The sequence below is a fragment of the Atractosteus spatula genome, chromosome 9 (genome assembly GCF_055471065.1).
Source record: "Atractosteus spatula isolate fAtrSpa1 chromosome 9, fAtrSpa1.hap1, whole genome shotgun sequence".
Lineage (NCBI taxonomy): Eukaryota > Metazoa > Chordata > Actinopteri > Semionotiformes > Lepisosteidae > Atractosteus > Atractosteus spatula.
This window is the reverse complement of record NC_142714.1, coordinates 20,543,305-20,562,539: the sequence shown is the minus strand read 5'-3', so window position 1 is coordinate 20,562,539 and position 19,235 is coordinate 20,543,305. Positions and strand designations below refer to the sequence as shown.

The 19,235-nt window shown below is 40.4% G+C and overlaps 2 protein-coding genes across 6 annotated transcripts in view; one reads left to right on the top strand and one right to left on the bottom strand.

Moving 5' to 3' along the window:
* Window positions 1-9,332, bottom strand: part of LOC148828401 (Golgi-pH regulating cation channel-like) — a 25,220-nt gene extending 15,888 nt beyond the window's left edge. The window contains exons 1-8 of one of the 4 annotated variants that reach the window (XM_088926113.1): window positions 9,313-9,332; window positions 8,525-8,639; window positions 7,409-7,472; window positions 6,086-6,180; window positions 3,181-3,297; window positions 2,482-2,526; window positions 1,313-1,363; window positions 93-222 (exon numbers count right to left, since the gene is read on the bottom strand). In XM_088926113.1, the coding sequence (XP_088782239.1) occupies window positions 93-222; window positions 1,313-1,363; window positions 2,482-2,526; window positions 3,181-3,297; window positions 6,086-6,180; window positions 7,409-7,472; window positions 8,525-8,629 (607 nt within the window). In that variant the 5' untranslated portion in view covers window positions 8,630-8,639; window positions 9,313-9,332. Of the gene's footprint in view, window positions 1-92; window positions 223-1,312; window positions 1,364-2,481; window positions 2,527-3,180; window positions 3,298-6,085; window positions 6,181-7,408; window positions 7,473-8,524; window positions 8,656-9,312 lie in introns of those variants that run through there. The other 3 variants (XM_088926114.1, XM_088926116.1, XM_088926115.1) reach the window with 3 other exon arrangements.
* ganc (glucosidase, alpha; neutral C) overlaps window positions 9,097-19,235 on the top strand; it is a 26,454-nt gene continuing 16,315 nt past the window's right edge. The window contains exons 1-9 of one of the 2 annotated variants that reach the window (XM_088926111.1): window positions 9,097-9,252; window positions 11,127-11,198; window positions 12,228-12,373; window positions 12,916-13,043; window positions 13,580-13,762; window positions 15,042-15,063; window positions 15,336-15,399; window positions 17,741-17,837; window positions 18,734-18,914. In XM_088926111.1, coding sequence (XP_088782237.1) covers window positions 12,362-12,373; window positions 12,916-13,043; window positions 13,580-13,762; window positions 15,042-15,063; window positions 15,336-15,399; window positions 17,741-17,837; window positions 18,734-18,914 — 687 coding nt within the window. In that variant the 5' untranslated portion in view covers window positions 9,097-9,252; window positions 11,127-11,198; window positions 12,228-12,361. The remainder of the gene's footprint in view (window positions 9,253-11,126; window positions 11,199-12,227; window positions 12,374-12,915; window positions 13,044-13,579; window positions 13,763-15,041; window positions 15,064-15,335; window positions 15,400-17,740; window positions 17,838-18,733; window positions 18,915-19,235) is intronic. The other variant, XM_088926110.1, reaches the window with a different exon arrangement.

Below are 19,235 nucleotides of genomic sequence, written 5' to 3'. Positions count from 1 at the left end.
ATGTCACAGTGAGGGATCTTACTTCCGTGACAACATCATGATTTCACATAGGAGATTCCATGATATTACAATCCCGGGATGCATGTTCTTACTGGTCAACTCCCCAGTGGAATCATCATAGGCCTGCTGGGTGCTCTTGTTGTCATCATGCCTAATGGTCACAATCTTCACAATGAACATGTAGGGTCTGTCCTGCCAGGCCTTAGCGACTGCATTGAGAGTCTGTAGCAAGAAAATAGCTTAACATCAGTGAACAGGATGTAAGATATAACTGGAAACTTGTTAACAGCCATTGTGGCAATGCGCATTGCCTTTGTAACCACAGCTGTACTGGCTGAATGAGGACGAGCCACAGCTGTGAGGGCTCTTTAAAGACACACTGAACGCCTCCCCGGAGGGACGAGCAGGGACCCCCGGAAAGGGAGGAACTTCCGCCGGCAGTCCTAGAGGGAACTGTACCTGAGCGCAAGGCTGCCGCTTTTCTGCATTTTTATTTTCTTTTTGCCTGTCCCACTGTGCATCTCTACCGGGGCAGGCTGACTGGTTTTCCCATGCTGAGTATTATATTTGGCCTTGTGCTGCCTGCCTGCTCTCCCAGACTGGACCCTTTTAGACAGGGTAAGTCCAGCCCGGGTGCCGCCTTTTTCTTCTTTCCTTTTTGTTGTGCGTTTCCCCCTTTTCGGGTGTTTTTTCGGTTTTTCGCTAACCGCTCCGCCCTCTCAGAAGGGGCGTCGGCTCATATCGGGGGTCGCCGCGGCTCCTGCCACTCCCGCAATGCTACGCCATGTTTGCACAAATGGCAGAAACACGGAGAATTAACAGCGCCAGCTCCAGCCTCGCATATCTGAGTGGGGCTTGCACGTTCTCCCCGCGTTTTTCTGTGGCCTTATGATGGGCTGGCAACCCCTCCTGGAGGGAAAAGTGGGTGTGTGCTCTTAGTCACACCTTGTGCCCTGTGCCACAGACACGGGCTCTAGCCTAGCTGTGACATTCACCAGGTTAATACTGGAGGTAACAGATTATGAAGACATGCTGGTATGTTTCAAGACTTGACATAGCACAATCACTAAGGGAAAACAAGGACAACAGATAGGCCCAAAGGGTTGTTCTCAGAATAAAATCATATTGTTCTATACTTCATATTTGCACAGTTTAACTTTTTAAGGTGTCATAATAGTAAGGTGCAGTGGAAGGGGAAACACCTTTTAGGTCGAATGCCTTTATTTTATTTCACCATTCAGTCCACCTGTTCCTGTTACACTGGGGAAGAAAATACAACAGCTATCTGAAACAGCAGGAGGGTTTTACTCACAGGTTTCTCGCTCCATCTTTGGGGGAAGGTCTTGTTTTGAGGTTTACTTCCCTTTAATAAAACATAAATTTCAGTTGTTGTTTTTTTTTAAACGACTCCAGCCCATCTGAGAAGCCCTACACCGAACCAAACGACACCAATGGAAATGAAAGGGCAGTGCAGTTAAGACAAAGGGTTGTGGGAGTGTGGAACGAGCTACACAGCCATGACACTGTAATGGAATATTTAGGATCCTTCAATCCTAGGCTGGACAAGAGCCTTCCATCAATTACCTCCCTCCTACCAAAGGCAAGTTGAACATTTGTAACTTCTATTATGTTCTAATATGGTTGGCTCTACACAAACTAACAACAACTACACACAAATAACAGCAAGGAATTAGAGCTCATCTGCAGCCTCATATCTACTAACATGTTTTTTGAGGGGTTTTTACTTTCTTCATTTTCATTCTTGTTTCTCACATGACAGCAACGCCCACCACTCAGTCACTTCCTGATCACTATGTCTGAGAAGAGAGGTGTCCTTTATTCATTTCATTCTGCCAGACCCTTGGTTTTCCCCAGCCAACCCAACCATCCAACGTCATCAATCTGGCAACACATTTTCACTGCCTTACATTCAGCAATGCTGGCGAGTGAGCAGGCAGTGTGGCCGTGCCTCTGAATACTATATTTGCAGATGATAAGGCTGTGTCAGTTATGCAAGCTAAACCTGTTAATCATGTCAAGAGGTAATTTGTAATGACTGACAGCACAATGCCATGTCTTCGTTTTCAGTTTTTCTTTCTGCCTGGACCATTTTGTAGCCACCAAATGATTGTTGCTCTGCTGATTGTTGGCGTTGCTTCATGAGAGGAACATTCGCTATAATACTAATGATTATTTCAGTTTCCTCCCTTTCAATATCTGATATGAAGAAAAACGCAAGGAGCTTACCCTACTCTCCCTCTCTGCTCTCTTTAAATTTCCTATTTTAAAAAAAAGCAGCAGTTGTTTGCCCAGTTTATAGTCTGTGGGCTTATTTCAATATTATTTCTGAAAGTTACTTCCTTCCACCTAAGATGGAAAAACTCTATATGTAGAAGACGTCTACATATAGAAAGCTAAACTGATTTATTCTCTCATGTAATGTGATGTGGTTTGCAGGTACAAATTAGGTAGCCTACTTACCTCGCTGGTCAGGGCCTGATATGGGACAAATTCCTTATAGTAAATCTGAAAACAAACCAAGAAAAATTGTCATACAGCACAGTGATGGACATGGTATAACCTGTGAACCAGAACTGTTAGCAAAAACGAGTATCTGTATCTGTTCCCTTCATGAACAAACACAGGATTTAGTCTCTGGTAATTGGCAAACTTGTGTCTTCTTATACTTCACATACTTCATAAGATCATTCAAAAACAAATTATATAATGAATTGTGATATAAAAACCCTTTAAAACACCTGGCATTACAACTGTATGCCAAACTGTAAAACTGTTAAATTGTCTTTATATAATGTGTTGACAATTTTATATATTTCTAGATGTGTTGTACTAGACGTGTACTTTTTCCAAAAACATCCATTAAAAGCTCATTCAGCAGACTGAGGATTTCATGGCAAATGGCAAATACTGGCACAGCATGCTGACAAGTCCAGTAGTGCATTTGATACAACGTGTTGATAATTTCCCCTCACACTTCCTGTTTGTTGAGCTTTAACAGGAGGCAGGCCCTTGTAGGGTTGGGGGAGGGGGGGGGAGGAGTTAGTTCACACACCAAAAGGTCTGACCGGAAGCAACAGCCACATACCACCCAGAACAAGGACACGTATATCGAGGGTTTGCCCAAAACAAATCCTGCCAAAGTGAAGTTGAGTGTTATACCTGTGGTTTGATGAGCTGACTGCAGTTATCAAAGAACATGGAGCCTTGGCTGTAGTAGCCAGTCCAGTTCTCCTTCAGCATGTGGTCAGACAGAAACATGCTGGCTGCGCCCTTATCCTGTGAAGTGGCAGAGGAGAACACACAGTTACCCACATTCCTGAGTGCTTCTTCTGCAGTTCGGCTAACACGGGCTGCCTGAGCTGAGCAACTTAACTACTTCTTCCTTCATGCAGTAGCGACGGTGTCAGAAATATTGCTGGAACTGACTAATTTCTCAGCTTCAGCACTTTCATCCAGTACATCCTTATCCATTTATTTCAGAGATCTTAGCGGATCTGAAGACTGCCCTGTTGCTGCATTTGTGTGTGGAAATGCAATATTTCAAAATAGAAATTAAATATTAAATATTTTCAATACTAAAAATGTTACTTTATTGCATGAATGCCAAATAGATCTCTTGTGACAGATAATATGTTCTTTCATGGCATACAACAATGCTGAGACGATCGAATCATTAATACTTTCAATGATCAATCTATCTGATGTTCAATCCACAACACTACCATTTCCTTTTTTCTCTTTTGAGCCAGACAGTATTTGTGTTCTTTCAATTCCAACACATCTAATTATGTTTGCAGCAGTGATTTCTTATTTTAGTCAGGCATTAAAAATAAATCTACCAAGAAAATGGTTCTCATTTTTCTGAAATATTAATGACTTCAAGTTTCAGAGTAAAGTACAGATATTCTAATATTTTCTTGCACTTCAAGAAGCCTTCAAAAAGGGAGAAGAATGCTGTTTGTGTAAACATGCCCACTCAGACCTGTTTGGCCTAGATTCAGCCCGAGTGGTATGTAAGTCCTGCAGAGAATGAGGAATGCCAGCAAAAGGCAGTGGAAAATTAGCACAATGGGTCTCAGTTCTTCATAAACCATTGCTTCACTTTGTGATTAACAGTTTTTATTTCCTGTATCACAAACCTGCATTTTAAGTAAACTGGAAGACCATGACTTTTAACAAAAACACACTGGCTAAACAAATCTAGAGATCAGCTAAATAAGGATGTGATTTCAATAAACAAGGTGTAATGTAACGTATTGTAGCCTTTTCAAACAACATGTCAGGTTAGCACAGTCCCCTCATTAAGAGTGAACTTAAGCAAGACTGGATTTCACCTAAGTTCCTCTCTGTACTGAGTGCCGAGATATCCTGGAATGGTATCTATTCACTAGCAGCCTTAAGAATACGCCATTTTATAGCACTAGCAAACACCTAGTAGAAATTGAAAACTGAGAATCAGCAAGAACTCATGTAATATGGTCAGAATATGAAAAAAATAAATTACAAAGTCAAATTTCGCTTTTTAAAACCTATAGCATGTCAACATACATTCAAAGAAACAGGTAAGACTTCGGATGCATAGCAGTTTCACCACTGTGGGATAATGAACACCAGGTGTTGGACGGTTCAAGCATACAGGCTTAGTTTGAGTGAATTTGCACAACCAGACACGTGAGGGTAAAAATAATACTATACATCTTTGGCCCTTTTCCTCTTCTCTGTAGTGTAGTTCAAAAGACAACGTATCATGCTTTAAAAATCCAGCTTGTTACCAATAACCCTGCCTGAAACCAAAGAGCTAGCCAAAAGAGAAAGTAAATCCTCCTCTATTAAAAATCCCAAACTCTAAACACACCATCCTGGCAGCAAAATCACAAGAAACAAGACACCCCAGTCACTGCTTCGACAACTGAAAACCGTAGCTTGATCAGGGTGGCAGGGGCTGCCACATTGTGCCAACTGTCTCCCCATCTTCGCCCTCAGCTGCTGCATCGGGTTCAGTCTTCCGTCAGCGAGCAAAACGTCTTGCATCTGTCTCAGCCCACAGGGAACTTGCGTCTCCTGCACTCAAGGGCCTGTGCCATTTTTCTAGCTTGGACATAGCAGCCCTGGGACTGGGGAGCCCCAGGCTCAGAGTCCTTTACTGTGCGCGGTAAAATTAAACCAGCATAAAATTCACATAAAGCTATTTTGTCTCAATACATACTGTATGCTAACCTGAAACTGGGGGGAAGGGATGGAACACAAAACACTTTTGTTCTAACTCGGCTTAACATCTATGCAAATTAAACAAAAGAAACAGAAACAAAAGCGAAATTCTGTACCCATGCCTCATATTTATCTTTCCATCTGAAATACAAGGTTCATTAGTACTCAGCAAAAATGAAAAATCTCACTTTACTGTCTCAATACGTATGCCTTTAACTGTAAATCATCCTCAATCACTTACTTATCTGAAATACAACTAAACTCCTGATCAGTTAAGATGAGATTTTTAGTAAAGAATTTTCTTCTTAGCTGAAGAGAATCAGATTTGTGTTTCAAAAAGCACTGCTGTGATTTTAACAGATCAACCTCATTGACTAAGACAATGGGATGCAGCTCAAAACCTACTTTCCTTAGTTCAACTTACTGTACCCCTGATGGTGTTGTACGCTCCTAGAACTATAAATTCCCACTTCCTGGATCGTGCTAAAAGACTATGGCCCACTAGAATGGACCCACTAAAGTGCAACAACTTAGTTGTTTCAGTTCAGGTCAATAAGCATGCCATCAGTTCTGAAAATTGTATGTACCTACTACACATTATTTGTGTAACGTAACAATCAATTTTCATAACTGTGAATTACACGCAGTATATATATTCAGCCCAGATAGCCCTGTGCTAGACAGGCCAAATGGCTTGTTCTCATTTGTAACTTTTCCTATGATCTTATATTTTGATTTTCTTCCTCAGCAATACCAGTAATGGCAGCCTGTACAGCCTGACATAAACACACACTGCTATGAAACTGAAGTCCCAAATGATCCCCTGTGAACGAGTTAAACAGCATGTGATACGAACAGCAGTGTTGAAGACTTCGTTATAGCACACAGAGGACCGCAGGTACCAGCTGACATTGAAGCTCATCGTGTTGTCACAGGAATTCGTGTGGTGAACTGAGAGATGGAGAAGCACAGTATGAGACGAGAAGAGCACAAAACATTAGTCTGCGCATCTGCACAGCAGATGTAGTAAAAGCATTTTATGCAGTAAAAGCTTTCAGGTTTAAGAGAAAAATGCTGCTATGCTGTGTTAAAAAAAGACCTAGTTCAAACCTTTCCTGCTCTGTATTCAATACTTACCTGGCTTCTCTAACAGAGGTTATTTAAATTGTTTCCCTACATATCCTCAATTTCCCTTCGGGATTAATAAAGTCTTATCTTATCCCATTACATTTGATGCAAATTACATTGTTTTTACTCTGCTCAGCACCGGCATTGCAGTCTTACCTTACACCTGCTTTCACTGTTTTTTGTCATTTTGGTTTTTACTTATTTTTCCAATTGTATTAAATGACTTATTTTTGTTTTTACTTCATGTGTTATTGTATATTTTAAGTCACCCTAGATAAGGGCATTTGCTAGGCTGATGCTGCTAATAATAATAATAATAATAATAATAATAATAATAAACACTGCCACAATTGGAGGGTGAAACATTTCTCTTTGTTTCTGGGAATCTCCTGCACAGTTTTCCGGGGATCTCTGTGGTAGAGGATAATACAGATACATGTATCATTGATCCATTAACAAAATCCATTTGCAGAAAGCTGCTTCTTCCTGGTGTTTCTGTAGCACAGGGTATGAGGCAGGACTGCACCCTGGAAGGGACACCAGTCCATCACAGGGCAATTTAAACAATTAAATTAGAAAACAATTAAGTTAGCCAATCACCCAGGAAGGTGGGAAGAAAGAGCACCCCACAACAGGGGGAAAATGGAAACTCCACACAGAACGTACCCCATTCCAGAATCAAACCCAGGACCCAAGAGAAGTGAGCCGGAGGCACTTAATGCCATTTCTAACGCACTTAAATAAGGTATAATATGTTCATCATGAGGACTAACAGAACTAATACCATCTTCTTCATCCTCCATCTTCTTTAAGTAAAGAGTAGAAGAAATGCTTTACATTACTTTAAACTGTCCTAAACAGCATTTTATCAGAGGACCAGGCCACAGAGCATGTGATATGAGTAAGTGGGTATGCCTTATGAGATAAGGCAAGAAATTATATTACATACAAACGCAAACTAAAATGTGAAAATTAAGGGAAACCAGTCTATAAGTGGGAAACTCATATAGGCCAGTGCTGTGACAGAAATGACTGAAGTCTACAAACTTACACTGCATGTAGATGGTGGAATTGGCAAACAAGGTTTTGCGGAAGACAGCCACATCCTTAGATACCTGAGAACAGTAGAAAAACAGACAAAATGAGTAAGGGAGGACACAGTTAGTGAGCACTGGTTGGTGTATTTTTCTCATATCTAATTTGTATTATTACATATATAATATAAAAAAGTGCAATCTTCTAATACCAGAATCTTCCAATTAGTCATGACAAATCACTCAGTTAAGCAGCTCTTCTGCATTATGTCCCTCTTACAATCACACATTAACTTACAGTCATCATACTTTAGCTATCTAATGACTGGTTTCAAAGAAATTAAATAGGAGCCTAGCTCATAATTTTAATAGTGTATTTTTCTTCAGAAATTGAATGACCTCTTCAATATATCACTTACCATACAGGCGTAAAACACCGAAAGTGGAGTGTTTATGCAGTGCAAAAATATTGGATGGTGTAGGCAAATTGTGATTACAAGTAAGAGCGCCTTTCAACAGTCACTGGTAAACTACATGTACAGTAATTTGTGCATTAGGATTTATTTTACATACATTTAAAATCGACAGTATAGAAGGAGAAAAATCTCTCACAAAAATAAAACAGTAAACTTAAAACAGTATTTTAAAATACTCACACTAAGCGGGGAAGAATAGCAGGTAAGAGCCAAAGTCAATGCTTGCAACAGTGCAATAATACTGAGGGCTACGTGCTGTCTAGCGCAAACGGTTTTGGAGTATACATGTATTTAAAGTTGAGGCAAACAAGGCTTATTAGATAAACGTGTTCCTAGTTGCACATCACAGTAAAGCACAGAGATGACTCACCTTATGTTAAACCACCAATACGAACCTGCGAGTCAGAAACTAGTGAAAATCTAAATTACAAGTGATAACGACTGAACCCAAACGTGAAACACACATACACTTCTACGAATACATAGTATCATGAAACATCTATATATATTTTTTTAATTAAAGTACAGCTTAGCGTTTTAAACATCACTTGTTTAGAGGCGCCCGAGTCAGGTGTCTTAACATTTTAACAACAGCTGTCTGGTTATAACGAGTGCGCTGCGCGGACACCAAACACAAAAACAAAAGTGAGGGCTCACCGAACTGACCGGAATACTCCATCGGGAAACCTCGGCCCCGTTACTGGACCATAGACCCAAAAGGAAGAAGAAGAAACAAGGGAGAAACGCTGACAGCTCCGGCATCTTCGTTATCCTGCATACAGTTCCGGGAACAGTTTCAGAAAAACCTGCAATGCGGACTCCGGCCGGTAGAGGGAGCTGAATTTTAACTACCACACGAAAGCCGAGATATGCCAATTGTGAAAAAGGGGAGGTAGCGACAAATTTAACCTCATAATTACCACACAAAAGAGAATAAATATCTTGCATAAATATGTTCTATATCACTGCTTAACTCTTGTATGTGATATTAATAAAATTGCAATATATTTGGTACAATAAATAAGCATTTGTGTTAAAATTGTTTACAAAAAAGATGTTTACGTTAAATCCTTGATATTTCTAAGAAATAAACATAATACTGTTATTAACACTGGCTACTGTGAGATGTGAGTATATACTTCATTATTCATGCTAGACTTAGTTTCTAAAAAAGTTGCATTACAAACTTTCACAAAACGACAATTCCCAAAAACACCCCGCTGGAGTTTGTAAGGGGGCGTGGAAATGCGATTTCTGTAAACACAACGTGAGGAAGAGATCAAATGAGAGTTAAGTATTGGAAATAATAATAAATAAATAGTCGAATATTAACAAATTGGATTACTTATGGCATCTGATCAAAAAGTCTCAGAGACAGGTGAAAGGTACGTAGTCAGCACAAAAGTGTCTCAGTTCCTACCGGTGCCGAGAAGCTACATACTTACTTCCTGTTCCACTGTGTATATTTATCGTGGTTATTGATTCGAAAACTTAGTAAATTATATGTATTTAAAGTAATGTATATTTACAGTCATCTTGTTGCACTATGTTTACGGTATGCCTTATATTTCTGATAGGCGATGGTGGTTCTATAGCCTGACGTTTAACGCCTGTTTTTTCCGTAAAACTATTTTCTGTAGCTTCCTGTCTTTTGTGTTAATGAAGGCAGCAGATGAATAATTGATAATGCATATATGTTTTCAATATTATAACGATACACTAGATGCTCATTTATAAGCATTTATATAGTTCAGCATTCTACAAGCACAACATATAAAACAACTGTTCAGATCTTTTTAAAAAACGATTTTGGGGAACTGTAGCAACAGTACGATAGTCTGTTTCAATGAATTGTGACTAATTTCAATCTATTAAAAAAATCAAATAATAAAATGGAAATATACAGATTTTTACAAAAGCTTGTTACTGTATAAGAAGGGTATTTAATTATCTTGTTTGAAAATACTATAGACATTTTTAATGTATTTTTTACATGTAATTTTTATCTAATCCAGTGTTGTGACTAAATCTGGAATGTCAGACCATCCTCATTAACTTATTATTAATAAGAATAATATATAATAAAATGTTATTATAAGAATAATATACTTATTATCCTTATCGCACCCCAGCTGATTTCGGTAAATAGTGTACAGGAGGTTTTTAGCTATTTAATCGCAAAATTAATAGTTCAACTCCCACACTGGGCAATACCTACGTCCTTAAAAAATGAAAAAATAATCATACTCTAAGTCTACTAATAAAAATACAATTTGTCAGTTGTAGAGCTCATCTGCAACCCCTGCTCTGCTTTTTTTAGAAATGTACATGTAGAAAAAAACAGGAAGTACATTACAGGCTTTATAGTTCTAAAGTACACGAGTCTCAAACAAGCTACCCAGCCTTGTAGTCAAAGGTGATACCCTGGCTTCTCAAAAAACAGCTAGACCTTTGAATCATATATGTTGCTTTAGCAGGCTATAAGATCTTATGTTACATGTAAAAGGAAAACAACATGTTATATATCCAGCAGCTATATTACCCTGCATTTTACAACTTGCAACCCCTGAAGCTAAGCAGGTGTGAGCCTGGCCAGTATCCGAATGGGGGACCTCTTAGGAAAGCTAAGGTTGCTGCTGGAAGAGGTATTAGTGTGGCCAGCAGGGGGTCCTCATCCTGCAGTCTGTGTGGGTCCTAATGCTCCTAATGTATAGTATGGTGGACACTATATTGTAAAAAGGTGCCATCCTTTGGATAAGACATAAAACTGGGGTCCTGACTCATTAGAAATCCCTGGGTGTTTCTCGAAAAGAGTAGGGGTGTCATCCTGGCATCCTGGCCAAATTTCGTATTGGCCTTTATCAATCATTCCCTCCTAATAATCCCCATCTATGAACTGGCTTCATCACTCTGTTCTCCTCCTCACTGATAGCCGGTGTGTGGCGAGCGTACTGGTGCACTATGGCTGCCGTCGCATCATCCAGGTGGGGCTTCACACTGGTGGTGGTGGAGGGGAGTCCCATTACCTGTAAAGCACTTTGAGTGGAGTGTCCAGAAAAGTGCTATGCAGTAGAAGTGCCAGGAATAATAATAATATATTATAATAATATTATTATATCAGATCCTCACAGCTATTGGCTGCTTGCAACCAAACAGGCAAGATGAGCTGAATGACTCCACTCAGTTGAGCAGCATGTGGTATCACTAAATACAAGCAAGCGAGCAAGTGTTTAAAACTCTCCCTTTTCTACTTCTGCAGCATTACCACGACTATCCCAGTGGATGAAGGAAAGGAGATGTTTAAGAAATGCAACGACATTGCGTTTTATAGGTGGGTTTTGTACGTGACAGCTTCCTATAGCTACCTTATCATCACCACAGCATGGGATGTTGAAATCCATCTTAAAAGCACCACTGAACACCGTGTCATTGGCAGGAAACATGCTACTGTGTGGCAGTCACAGCAAAGACAATCTTCAGTTTGAGCTTTTCTGAGTTGTGATTCACTGTACTTGTACATGAGATAGATGCCCGTTTTAACGTAGCGTTTTAGTCAGATGTGCAGCTCAGTGGAGTGCGGTGCGGACAGAGTGTTTGCTGAGAAAGCCGAGAACTGAGTGTTCTGCAGCACTTCAGTAATGTAAAGTAATGGGCACAGGCTATGTACTGTAGTGCACTTTTACTGCTGCAAGTATTACTCTAGTGCCCCTTCTGGCCAGCTTGTAGAAGACAGGAAGCAAGTTTTGTGCTTTGTGAACCATCACAACAATGTCGCAACAGATATTAAAAATTAATTTTGTATGTGATTTTGAGATTTAACACTATGCACCATGAGTTTTGTTTTACCTTCTAATACCAACCTATAATTTATTGACTTACTGAATTATGATTTATGTATGTATTGACTGATAAATATTGATTTATTTAATGTACTGTATAGGAGTCAAGTCACATTCCGTCTGGAGATGTAACGACTGGAGTATCTTTTTTCTTGAACCCTGTTACCGATGACAAAATAATGTTCTCTCCCAGAAGATTAACCACTGACAGAGATGATTAGAAAAGGAACACCACGTAGGAGAGAAAAGGTGTTTGTCAAATACAGTACCAGTTTGTGGAAAGGTGTAGACGGAGTCCAACACAAAGAATGACAAAGAATATTTGAATTATCCCATTTCATGCCATTTCCAGATTTCTTTCCATATCCTACAAGCTACAAACTTTTAAAAATGTTTACGAAGCAAAAATTATATATTTCTTACAGTGAAAAGGCTATGCATCAGCTAGCTTTATGGAAAATCAATCCAGTTGCGATGCAGTAAGAGTTTAGTTCACAGATATCAAACTCCTTGTTTCTCAGGAGGCAGAAGGAGTTACAACATGGATCTTCTCATTATCGTGCCTTGATGGATACTCTGGTGCTATCTGAGAGGGGAGCCCAGCTGGAACTAGTGCACACGGATACAGAGGTTACTCTGCCTGGGGGAATGGGCGATGCATGGAAAGGTGACACGGTGGCACAGTACTAGGGCCCTGTACATGTGGAGTTTGTATGTTCTCCCTGTGTTTGTGCAGGTTTGCTCCAAGTACTCCAGTTTCCTCCCACAGTCAAAAGACATACTGGCATCAGGCAAAACTGGCCCAAGATTTCCCTAGGTGTGCATGTGTGGGTCTGTGTGTTTGCCCTGTGATGGACTGGCATCCTTAAATTGGGATAAGCAGGTAGAAAATGGATTGGATGGGTGATAGATGTCATAGATAAATGTAGTAGTGTGGAATAGCACCTAGGTGGGGCTCTGCTCTTGTATCTAGTGTATAAGCAAGGTACTTCACTCAGAACATGCAAGTAAGATGTAATTCCATTTAAAATTCTACGTCCGCTCTTACAACGTCAATAACTTTTTTTTTTTTACTCCCCCAGCTTTCTCTGCTGCGTATCAAACGTCTGGCAGAGAACGTTGAAGTGGGTCAGTCGTAGTTTGTGAAGTAACGCCAATCCCGGGAACCCTTCTCCTGTCCTTTTACCATATTGTGCCTGGCTGTTACAGGTCCCATTACTTCTCCAAGTTTGTGCCATCCAAACTGGAATTGTCCGGGTGAAGATAAACGAGCTCCAGCCCATTAGGCCGCGCTATGAAGTCCCTGACGTTCTGATTCACGAACCAGTCACCCAGCAGTGAGTCATGGGGCAACCTACAGAAATGTTGATTATATAAAGGTCTGCATGCATACATACTCATCTGTTGGGGCTCTGTGAACCTGGACTTGAGAGCAGAGAGACAGATGGGCCAAATCTAGGCTGCCCTAGAGACAGACTGAAAGGGCTGTGAAAAAGAAGAGGTTTGTTTTAGCAGGGTTATAGAGAGAGAGCAAAATGTGAGCATATGAAATAGACCAGGGTCAGCAGTCTTTGAGCAGGGTAAGGAAGGCCCAAATTAAGGTAACGGTTTGTTTGGAGAAGCCTTTGGTCCATTTATTTATTGCAAACCTTCAATAAGTCCAGTAAATGGTCCTGGACCTCTAATTTAATGGGTCAAGCTACCTAAAGCAGAGCTCTTCCATACTGTTTAGATGTGGCCTCTCTACAGGCCACAACACCATTAGGGTGGAATATCCCAACAGATGTTCTCACTGCTCCCATCATCAGACGGGCCCCTCACTGGAGCAGAGTGGGTTTTTGGGACCTCACACCCTGTCCTGCGTCTCTGACAGGCTCACCCTAGAGCAGGTGGATGCAGACTCTCTCACCCTGCGCTGGGAGGAAACGCAGTCCCAGGTGCGGATAGCACTCTACCCCTTTCGGCTGGAAGTGCTGTGCAAAGGAGAAGTGACTGCGACACTGAACTCTGAGGGGAGGTTGTGTTTTGAGCCACTGAAGGATCCCCCACAACGCAGGTGAGCACCACCACTCCATAGATGTCCCCTGTGTGTGTATGCTGGGTAGTTGAGCCTCCAAAAAAAAAGGCAATACAGTCTGCAGACATCTGAATGAACTCCTTTTCCTTTGAGCCAAAACTAAAATACTGAATATATAGAAGCAGCATGAATAGAACGCTTAAAGCTTGGCATAGTTAAATGAAAATACCTCTTAATAACAAGGGCATCATAAATATCACACAGCACCTTTAAACATCTTCACAATTTGATTAGTGACCAGATCGTTGGATGCATCACCACCATTTTACATCCTGTTTAGTTTTTCAGTCAAGCTCATTTCTTTACATCCTCAGAGACTAAGAAACACCAGAGAAAACACTGGCTGACGGAGCAAAAAAATCCTTGTTTTTAAATACTCCCATGCAGGCAAATTCATTAGAAGGAAAAAAAAACATTTGGAGAGAACATTTAAGTTTCATGTGTTTGAAATGCATAGCTTTTTTCAATGCACTAAAAGTGAGATGTCTTGTCCATCACAGTATTTGTTATTGAAGCTGTACAGAAAGGCATGCCCTCTATGAAACAAGCTGAATAGTTACGTCTCTCCCCAGACCTGGGAATTGTACATGTCTGCGCCAGCTGCCGAGCTTCTGAATGCATCACTCTGAGGCATGCTGTTGGCCTGACTTGTTGTGCCCTGTAGCAGCATTTTAGGCAGAGTTCAGGCATCAACCAGAGAATGGACACTTTGTTTAATCTACGAGGTGATCACACAGCAATGCGATCTGTGGTTTTTGAACAAGGTGGCAATTCATTACCTCACTGTGCCTCACATATTGCTAGTTGCCATAAAAAGGTTTGGTGCCACCACTGGGTAGTACAGCTCATAACTGGTATTACTGGATGAGATCAGGTCATGTCTAGGACTTACAGAATACTGCATTCAAGACAGAGGCTCTCATTAGAAAAGCCACACTCATGACTCTCTGGAGTCAGAGATCTTAGGCAGTTTATAAAAGCTGTTAAGGATCAGAAAGTAAAGAAATATTGATTGGAAGTGGAGATCCTAAAGTCTCAAACAGTACAGAATATGTAAACATGAGAAATCAAACAAATATGGAGCAGAAGCAGGGCCAATCAAGCCTTGTGCTGTAGAAACATTTTTTTCCTTGCATCAGAATAGTTACAACTACTTTATAGAGAAGTTCTGAAATACATTAATGTTACCTTAGAATAAGTCCATCTTGTTCTGCAATAGGTTGGTTTCCTATAACAATTTCTGTTCTCCTCTCCACAGCACTTCATCTCAGAAGAAAGAGGTAATTTCATTTCCATTGTAGGCATTGGTGGGAGGGAGAATAGGACAGTTTAGTATGCATTTACAGAAATTTTATATAAAATTCCCCAGTCAGTTGCACTACAGAAATCACTGGGGCTCAAAATCACATTAATGCAAGCACTGAAGAACAAGGTTTTGAATGGCAAGAAGACCACAGCTGCTACAACCCAGTCTGTTAAGTTTGTGTGGGAGGGAAAAATACATTCACCTTGCTTGATATTCCCCCTCCCTTCTTGCATCTTACCATTCTAGGAAGATGACACATCAGGATTATGGAAAGAGAAATTCAGACAGTTTGTAGATATCAAAGCTAATGGTAAGTAAAATGACTGAGAAATCCATTTTGCAAGAGCTGGAGCAATTTGTGTTACAATACAAAAACCTCTTCCATGTAGTTTCCACTTTTTGTGAAGATCATTTACTTAACTGATACTAAACAGGTTAGATGGGCCAGGTTACTCCCCCACTTTGTAGTTAAGATTTGTTTCAGGGGCAACAATCTCCGGCACATATCATGAAGTCCTTTGCTGCCGGTGTCATCTTAGCTTTTTGCATTTTAAGTCTTTCAGTCCTCTTCAGGATCCTAGTTCTTTCATGGTATTTCCCCTCAGTTAAGACTACACTAGCCTCTTCTGGTCTGTATTCATCAACAGAACTCAGACTCCTCCCATCACTATCTTAACAGATTTATTTGAAGAGGGACACCTCTAACACTTGTGCCCTCAACACCATAACTGCCAGTTTACTCTCCCAAGTACACAGGAAGCCATTGAAGCTCAGGGAATACTCAAAAACAACCCGCCACCCCCAACTCTTCTCTCAGTTCTGAAGAGGAGAGCCACTGCCACCAAACAGACTGAAGCCTTTTTTCCTCCCAACTGTTCTTATAAGCCTTTTAATTAGCCCAGAGGAGTGGTCAGTTCCACACGGAGCCTATCCTTACAGCTCTTTCCCTCATGTGGAATTTAATTCCCTCTGGGTGTTAATTACTTAGTCAGACCAGCTGTGCCTCATTCTGTAGGTTTTATTTTCAATTAACAGGCAGCTTTCTCACAAAGCTACCTCTCGCCATCTCACATGGTGATTTTAGTCTATAGCGTGGAGGAGTATGAAAAGAGAGAGATCTGAGGAAAATATTTTTAAAAGAAATTGTAACCTTCAATGTAATTGTCTTCTCGCTCATGTTCAATTCTGATGCATGTTTCCCTGTTTGTTTTCTGCCTGGTCCTGGTTTATAATCTGCAGTACACTCTTTTCTCATTTGTTTGTCAGTGATGGAAGAGATGTTTCCTGAGGTGGATGTCTCTCAGTAGTGATGTCACTGGAAGAGGGGGCTCATTTCTGAATTTATGTCGTTATTTCTGAATTTCTCCTTTAAATATTTGGCAAATTGATATTTCTGGTTTAAAGAAGGATGCAGATAAGCAGAGAAGACAAGGACTGGCTAAACCTCCTTAAATTAAATTATGAATTCAAATAAAATTAAATATTGTAACCATCATGTGTTCCCTTAGTGTTTGGGTTAGACTGAGAAATCTGGAGGTTTTAAGATTTTCAGCCTCAGAAAGGCAATGAAAAACATTTTTCCTCAAAAATGTCTTTAAGATTATATTATCCAACACCAGATGCCATGCACAATAATGTTAAGAAGTCAAACCTTTATAGTCTTCCAAGCAGTTATGGAAGCAGACATGAATGTGGTTCTTCACGCAATAATGGACGGAGACATGGATATGGTTCTCAGTGCTAACTGATCCCGTTCATAAGCGAACCGAAAACTTTTCTTAATCACAGAATGTCTTTGAATCCTCCTTTGTCTGTTAGCATGTCTGCCTGTCGCTCTAGCAGGAGGTACTAGGGGATGTGAAAGCAAGCATCTGTGCTCTTGCAGTGTTCAACCAGCAAATATGTTACTGTTTAATTGAATCCTTATTTTTGGTATCACGGTGTGCTATGGTATCCTGAGTATTAAGGGAAAATTGGCCAGAATTGTTCATAGTGCTAGTAAAAAAATTGGTTGATCACAGAAACAGCTTGAAGAACTGCAGCTCAACGAAAAGCTCAGCTTATCGTTGATGACCCCTTCCACACTTCCATCCCTTCATTCCCATTTTCACCTGCTACCTTCAGGGAACCTGTTTAGATTGCTTATGGCCAAGAAAATTGTATACAAGAAATCTTTTGTTCCCCGTACAATTGGTATATGAAACACAGCTAAGTGATAGTTTCTTGTATGAAGCTCTCAATTTAGTGAGCATGACAGTGTAATATGGGCACAGCAATATATCTGTATGTTGTATGTATCATTGCATAGCTAGGATTATTGCTTGTTTTTAACAAAGTTGTGCTAAGTGCTATTTCTTTTTTGCAGTTTTTTAAGGTGATGATCCCAAAGACCAATTTCCAACTTTTTGGAAGAATAATAAAGTTATCTGAAGATTAAGATAAACAGAGCTGCACTGTGGCAAAATAGTTAGCATTGCTTGCAGCACTGCAGTCCTGGGTCCAATTGTGCACTTACTGTGCCTTGGTGCCTCTTAAACTTTGCGGCAATGTAAACTTGAAATTAGACAAATTGTACAAGTGGATAGACCAAACGTATTTTGGAAACCATCTCCAGGAGATAAACTGCGAGGTTGTTCCTCTCTGATTCGCAGGGCCCAGCTCTGTGGGCCTGGATTTCAGGCTGCATGGCTTCTCAAATGTTTATGGGATTCCAGAACATGCTGACACCCATCGGCTCCAAGATACCAGGTTAGAGCAGTCGTCCACAACTCTCTTCAGATTGTTGTTGTTTCCAGACCCAATTATATTTCAGGTTTTCTTCTCGTTAAAAAAGGGGTTATAGTGATTCATACATTGAATAATATTAATTCACTCTGAGGTAGTATTTCAAGCCAGCAGCCATTTTCTCTGGATAACTATTTGCAAAACGGACTTACAATTGGAAAAAAAAATGAAAAAAAGTGTTCTGGGAGAAAGAAAACTTTTTATGAGACATAAACCCAAAATTGACATTACTACTCTGTATTTAACAGTTACATTGATTAGGTGAAAAGAAAATAATGATTACGGATGGCCCAAGGGCTAGAGAATTATTTTGTAACAAAGATTGCCAAGTTGGCTCTGACAAATATGCATTTCTGGAAAGAAGTGGGCAATTGCTTCACCTTAGACTTATTAGAATCTTAGACTATTGCAAGGGTCACAGTGGTGAGACGATTTGAATGACAATTGGCAACTCCTAATTGTGAAGTACAAGTAATATAATAACCTATGAAAATTTAAGACCCTACCTTGCAGTTTATTGTTCTTGTCTTAAACCTATCACTAAGACAGGACCTAATGAACAATATATCTATTTGTATGTTTAATTTATAATCCCAAATAACAAAGAAACATATTACAATCAAATGCAAGCTGTAAAGATGCAAAAGTATTGAAGAACATGGTCTGTATGAGGCAGGCTACTGATTAAAGAGTAAAACACACACTCTTAGCCTTTGGTAGACGCTTGGTACTGATGCCACAATGTTTGGAAACAGTGGACAGTTCAGTGTTTTGGGGGGATTGGCTCGTTTACCCTTGTCCTTGCCTCTGCTGGCTGCTTGCTGTGGGAGCTGACAGTCCCTATCGGTATTGTGTTGCAGTGCTGGAGAGCCCTACCGCTTGTACAACCTGGACGTGTTTGCCTACAAGATACATAGCCGGCTGGGTCTGTACGGCTCTGTACCCCTTCTGCTGGCTCACAAACCCGAGAGGACCATTGGCGTCTTCTGGCTCAATGCCTCTGAAACCCTGCTGCACGTCGACACTGGCGCAGATCACCTGGTAATGGGGGTTTTGGGCAGGGCAGAACAGCTGGTGTCGAGGGAAATCCCACGAGGGAAATACTACAAGCTCTGTAGCTTGTAGTAAAACATTAAAACGCATTAATTAACCAAGGCCAGCAACTTCCATTAGTCTGAATTCTGCTCCCTTTTACAAGGAGACTTATTGTAAGGCCGTGGTGGTTGATGGATCACAAGCTTTGTTCTTTGGGATGAGGTGAAGAAGCCTGAAGGAACAGGCTTGCAAAGTTCTGGGAAGGTTTCACTTGTCTTCCTACTAGGTTACTCTTGTGGTTTTATGACATTAAATTGTGTATTTCTA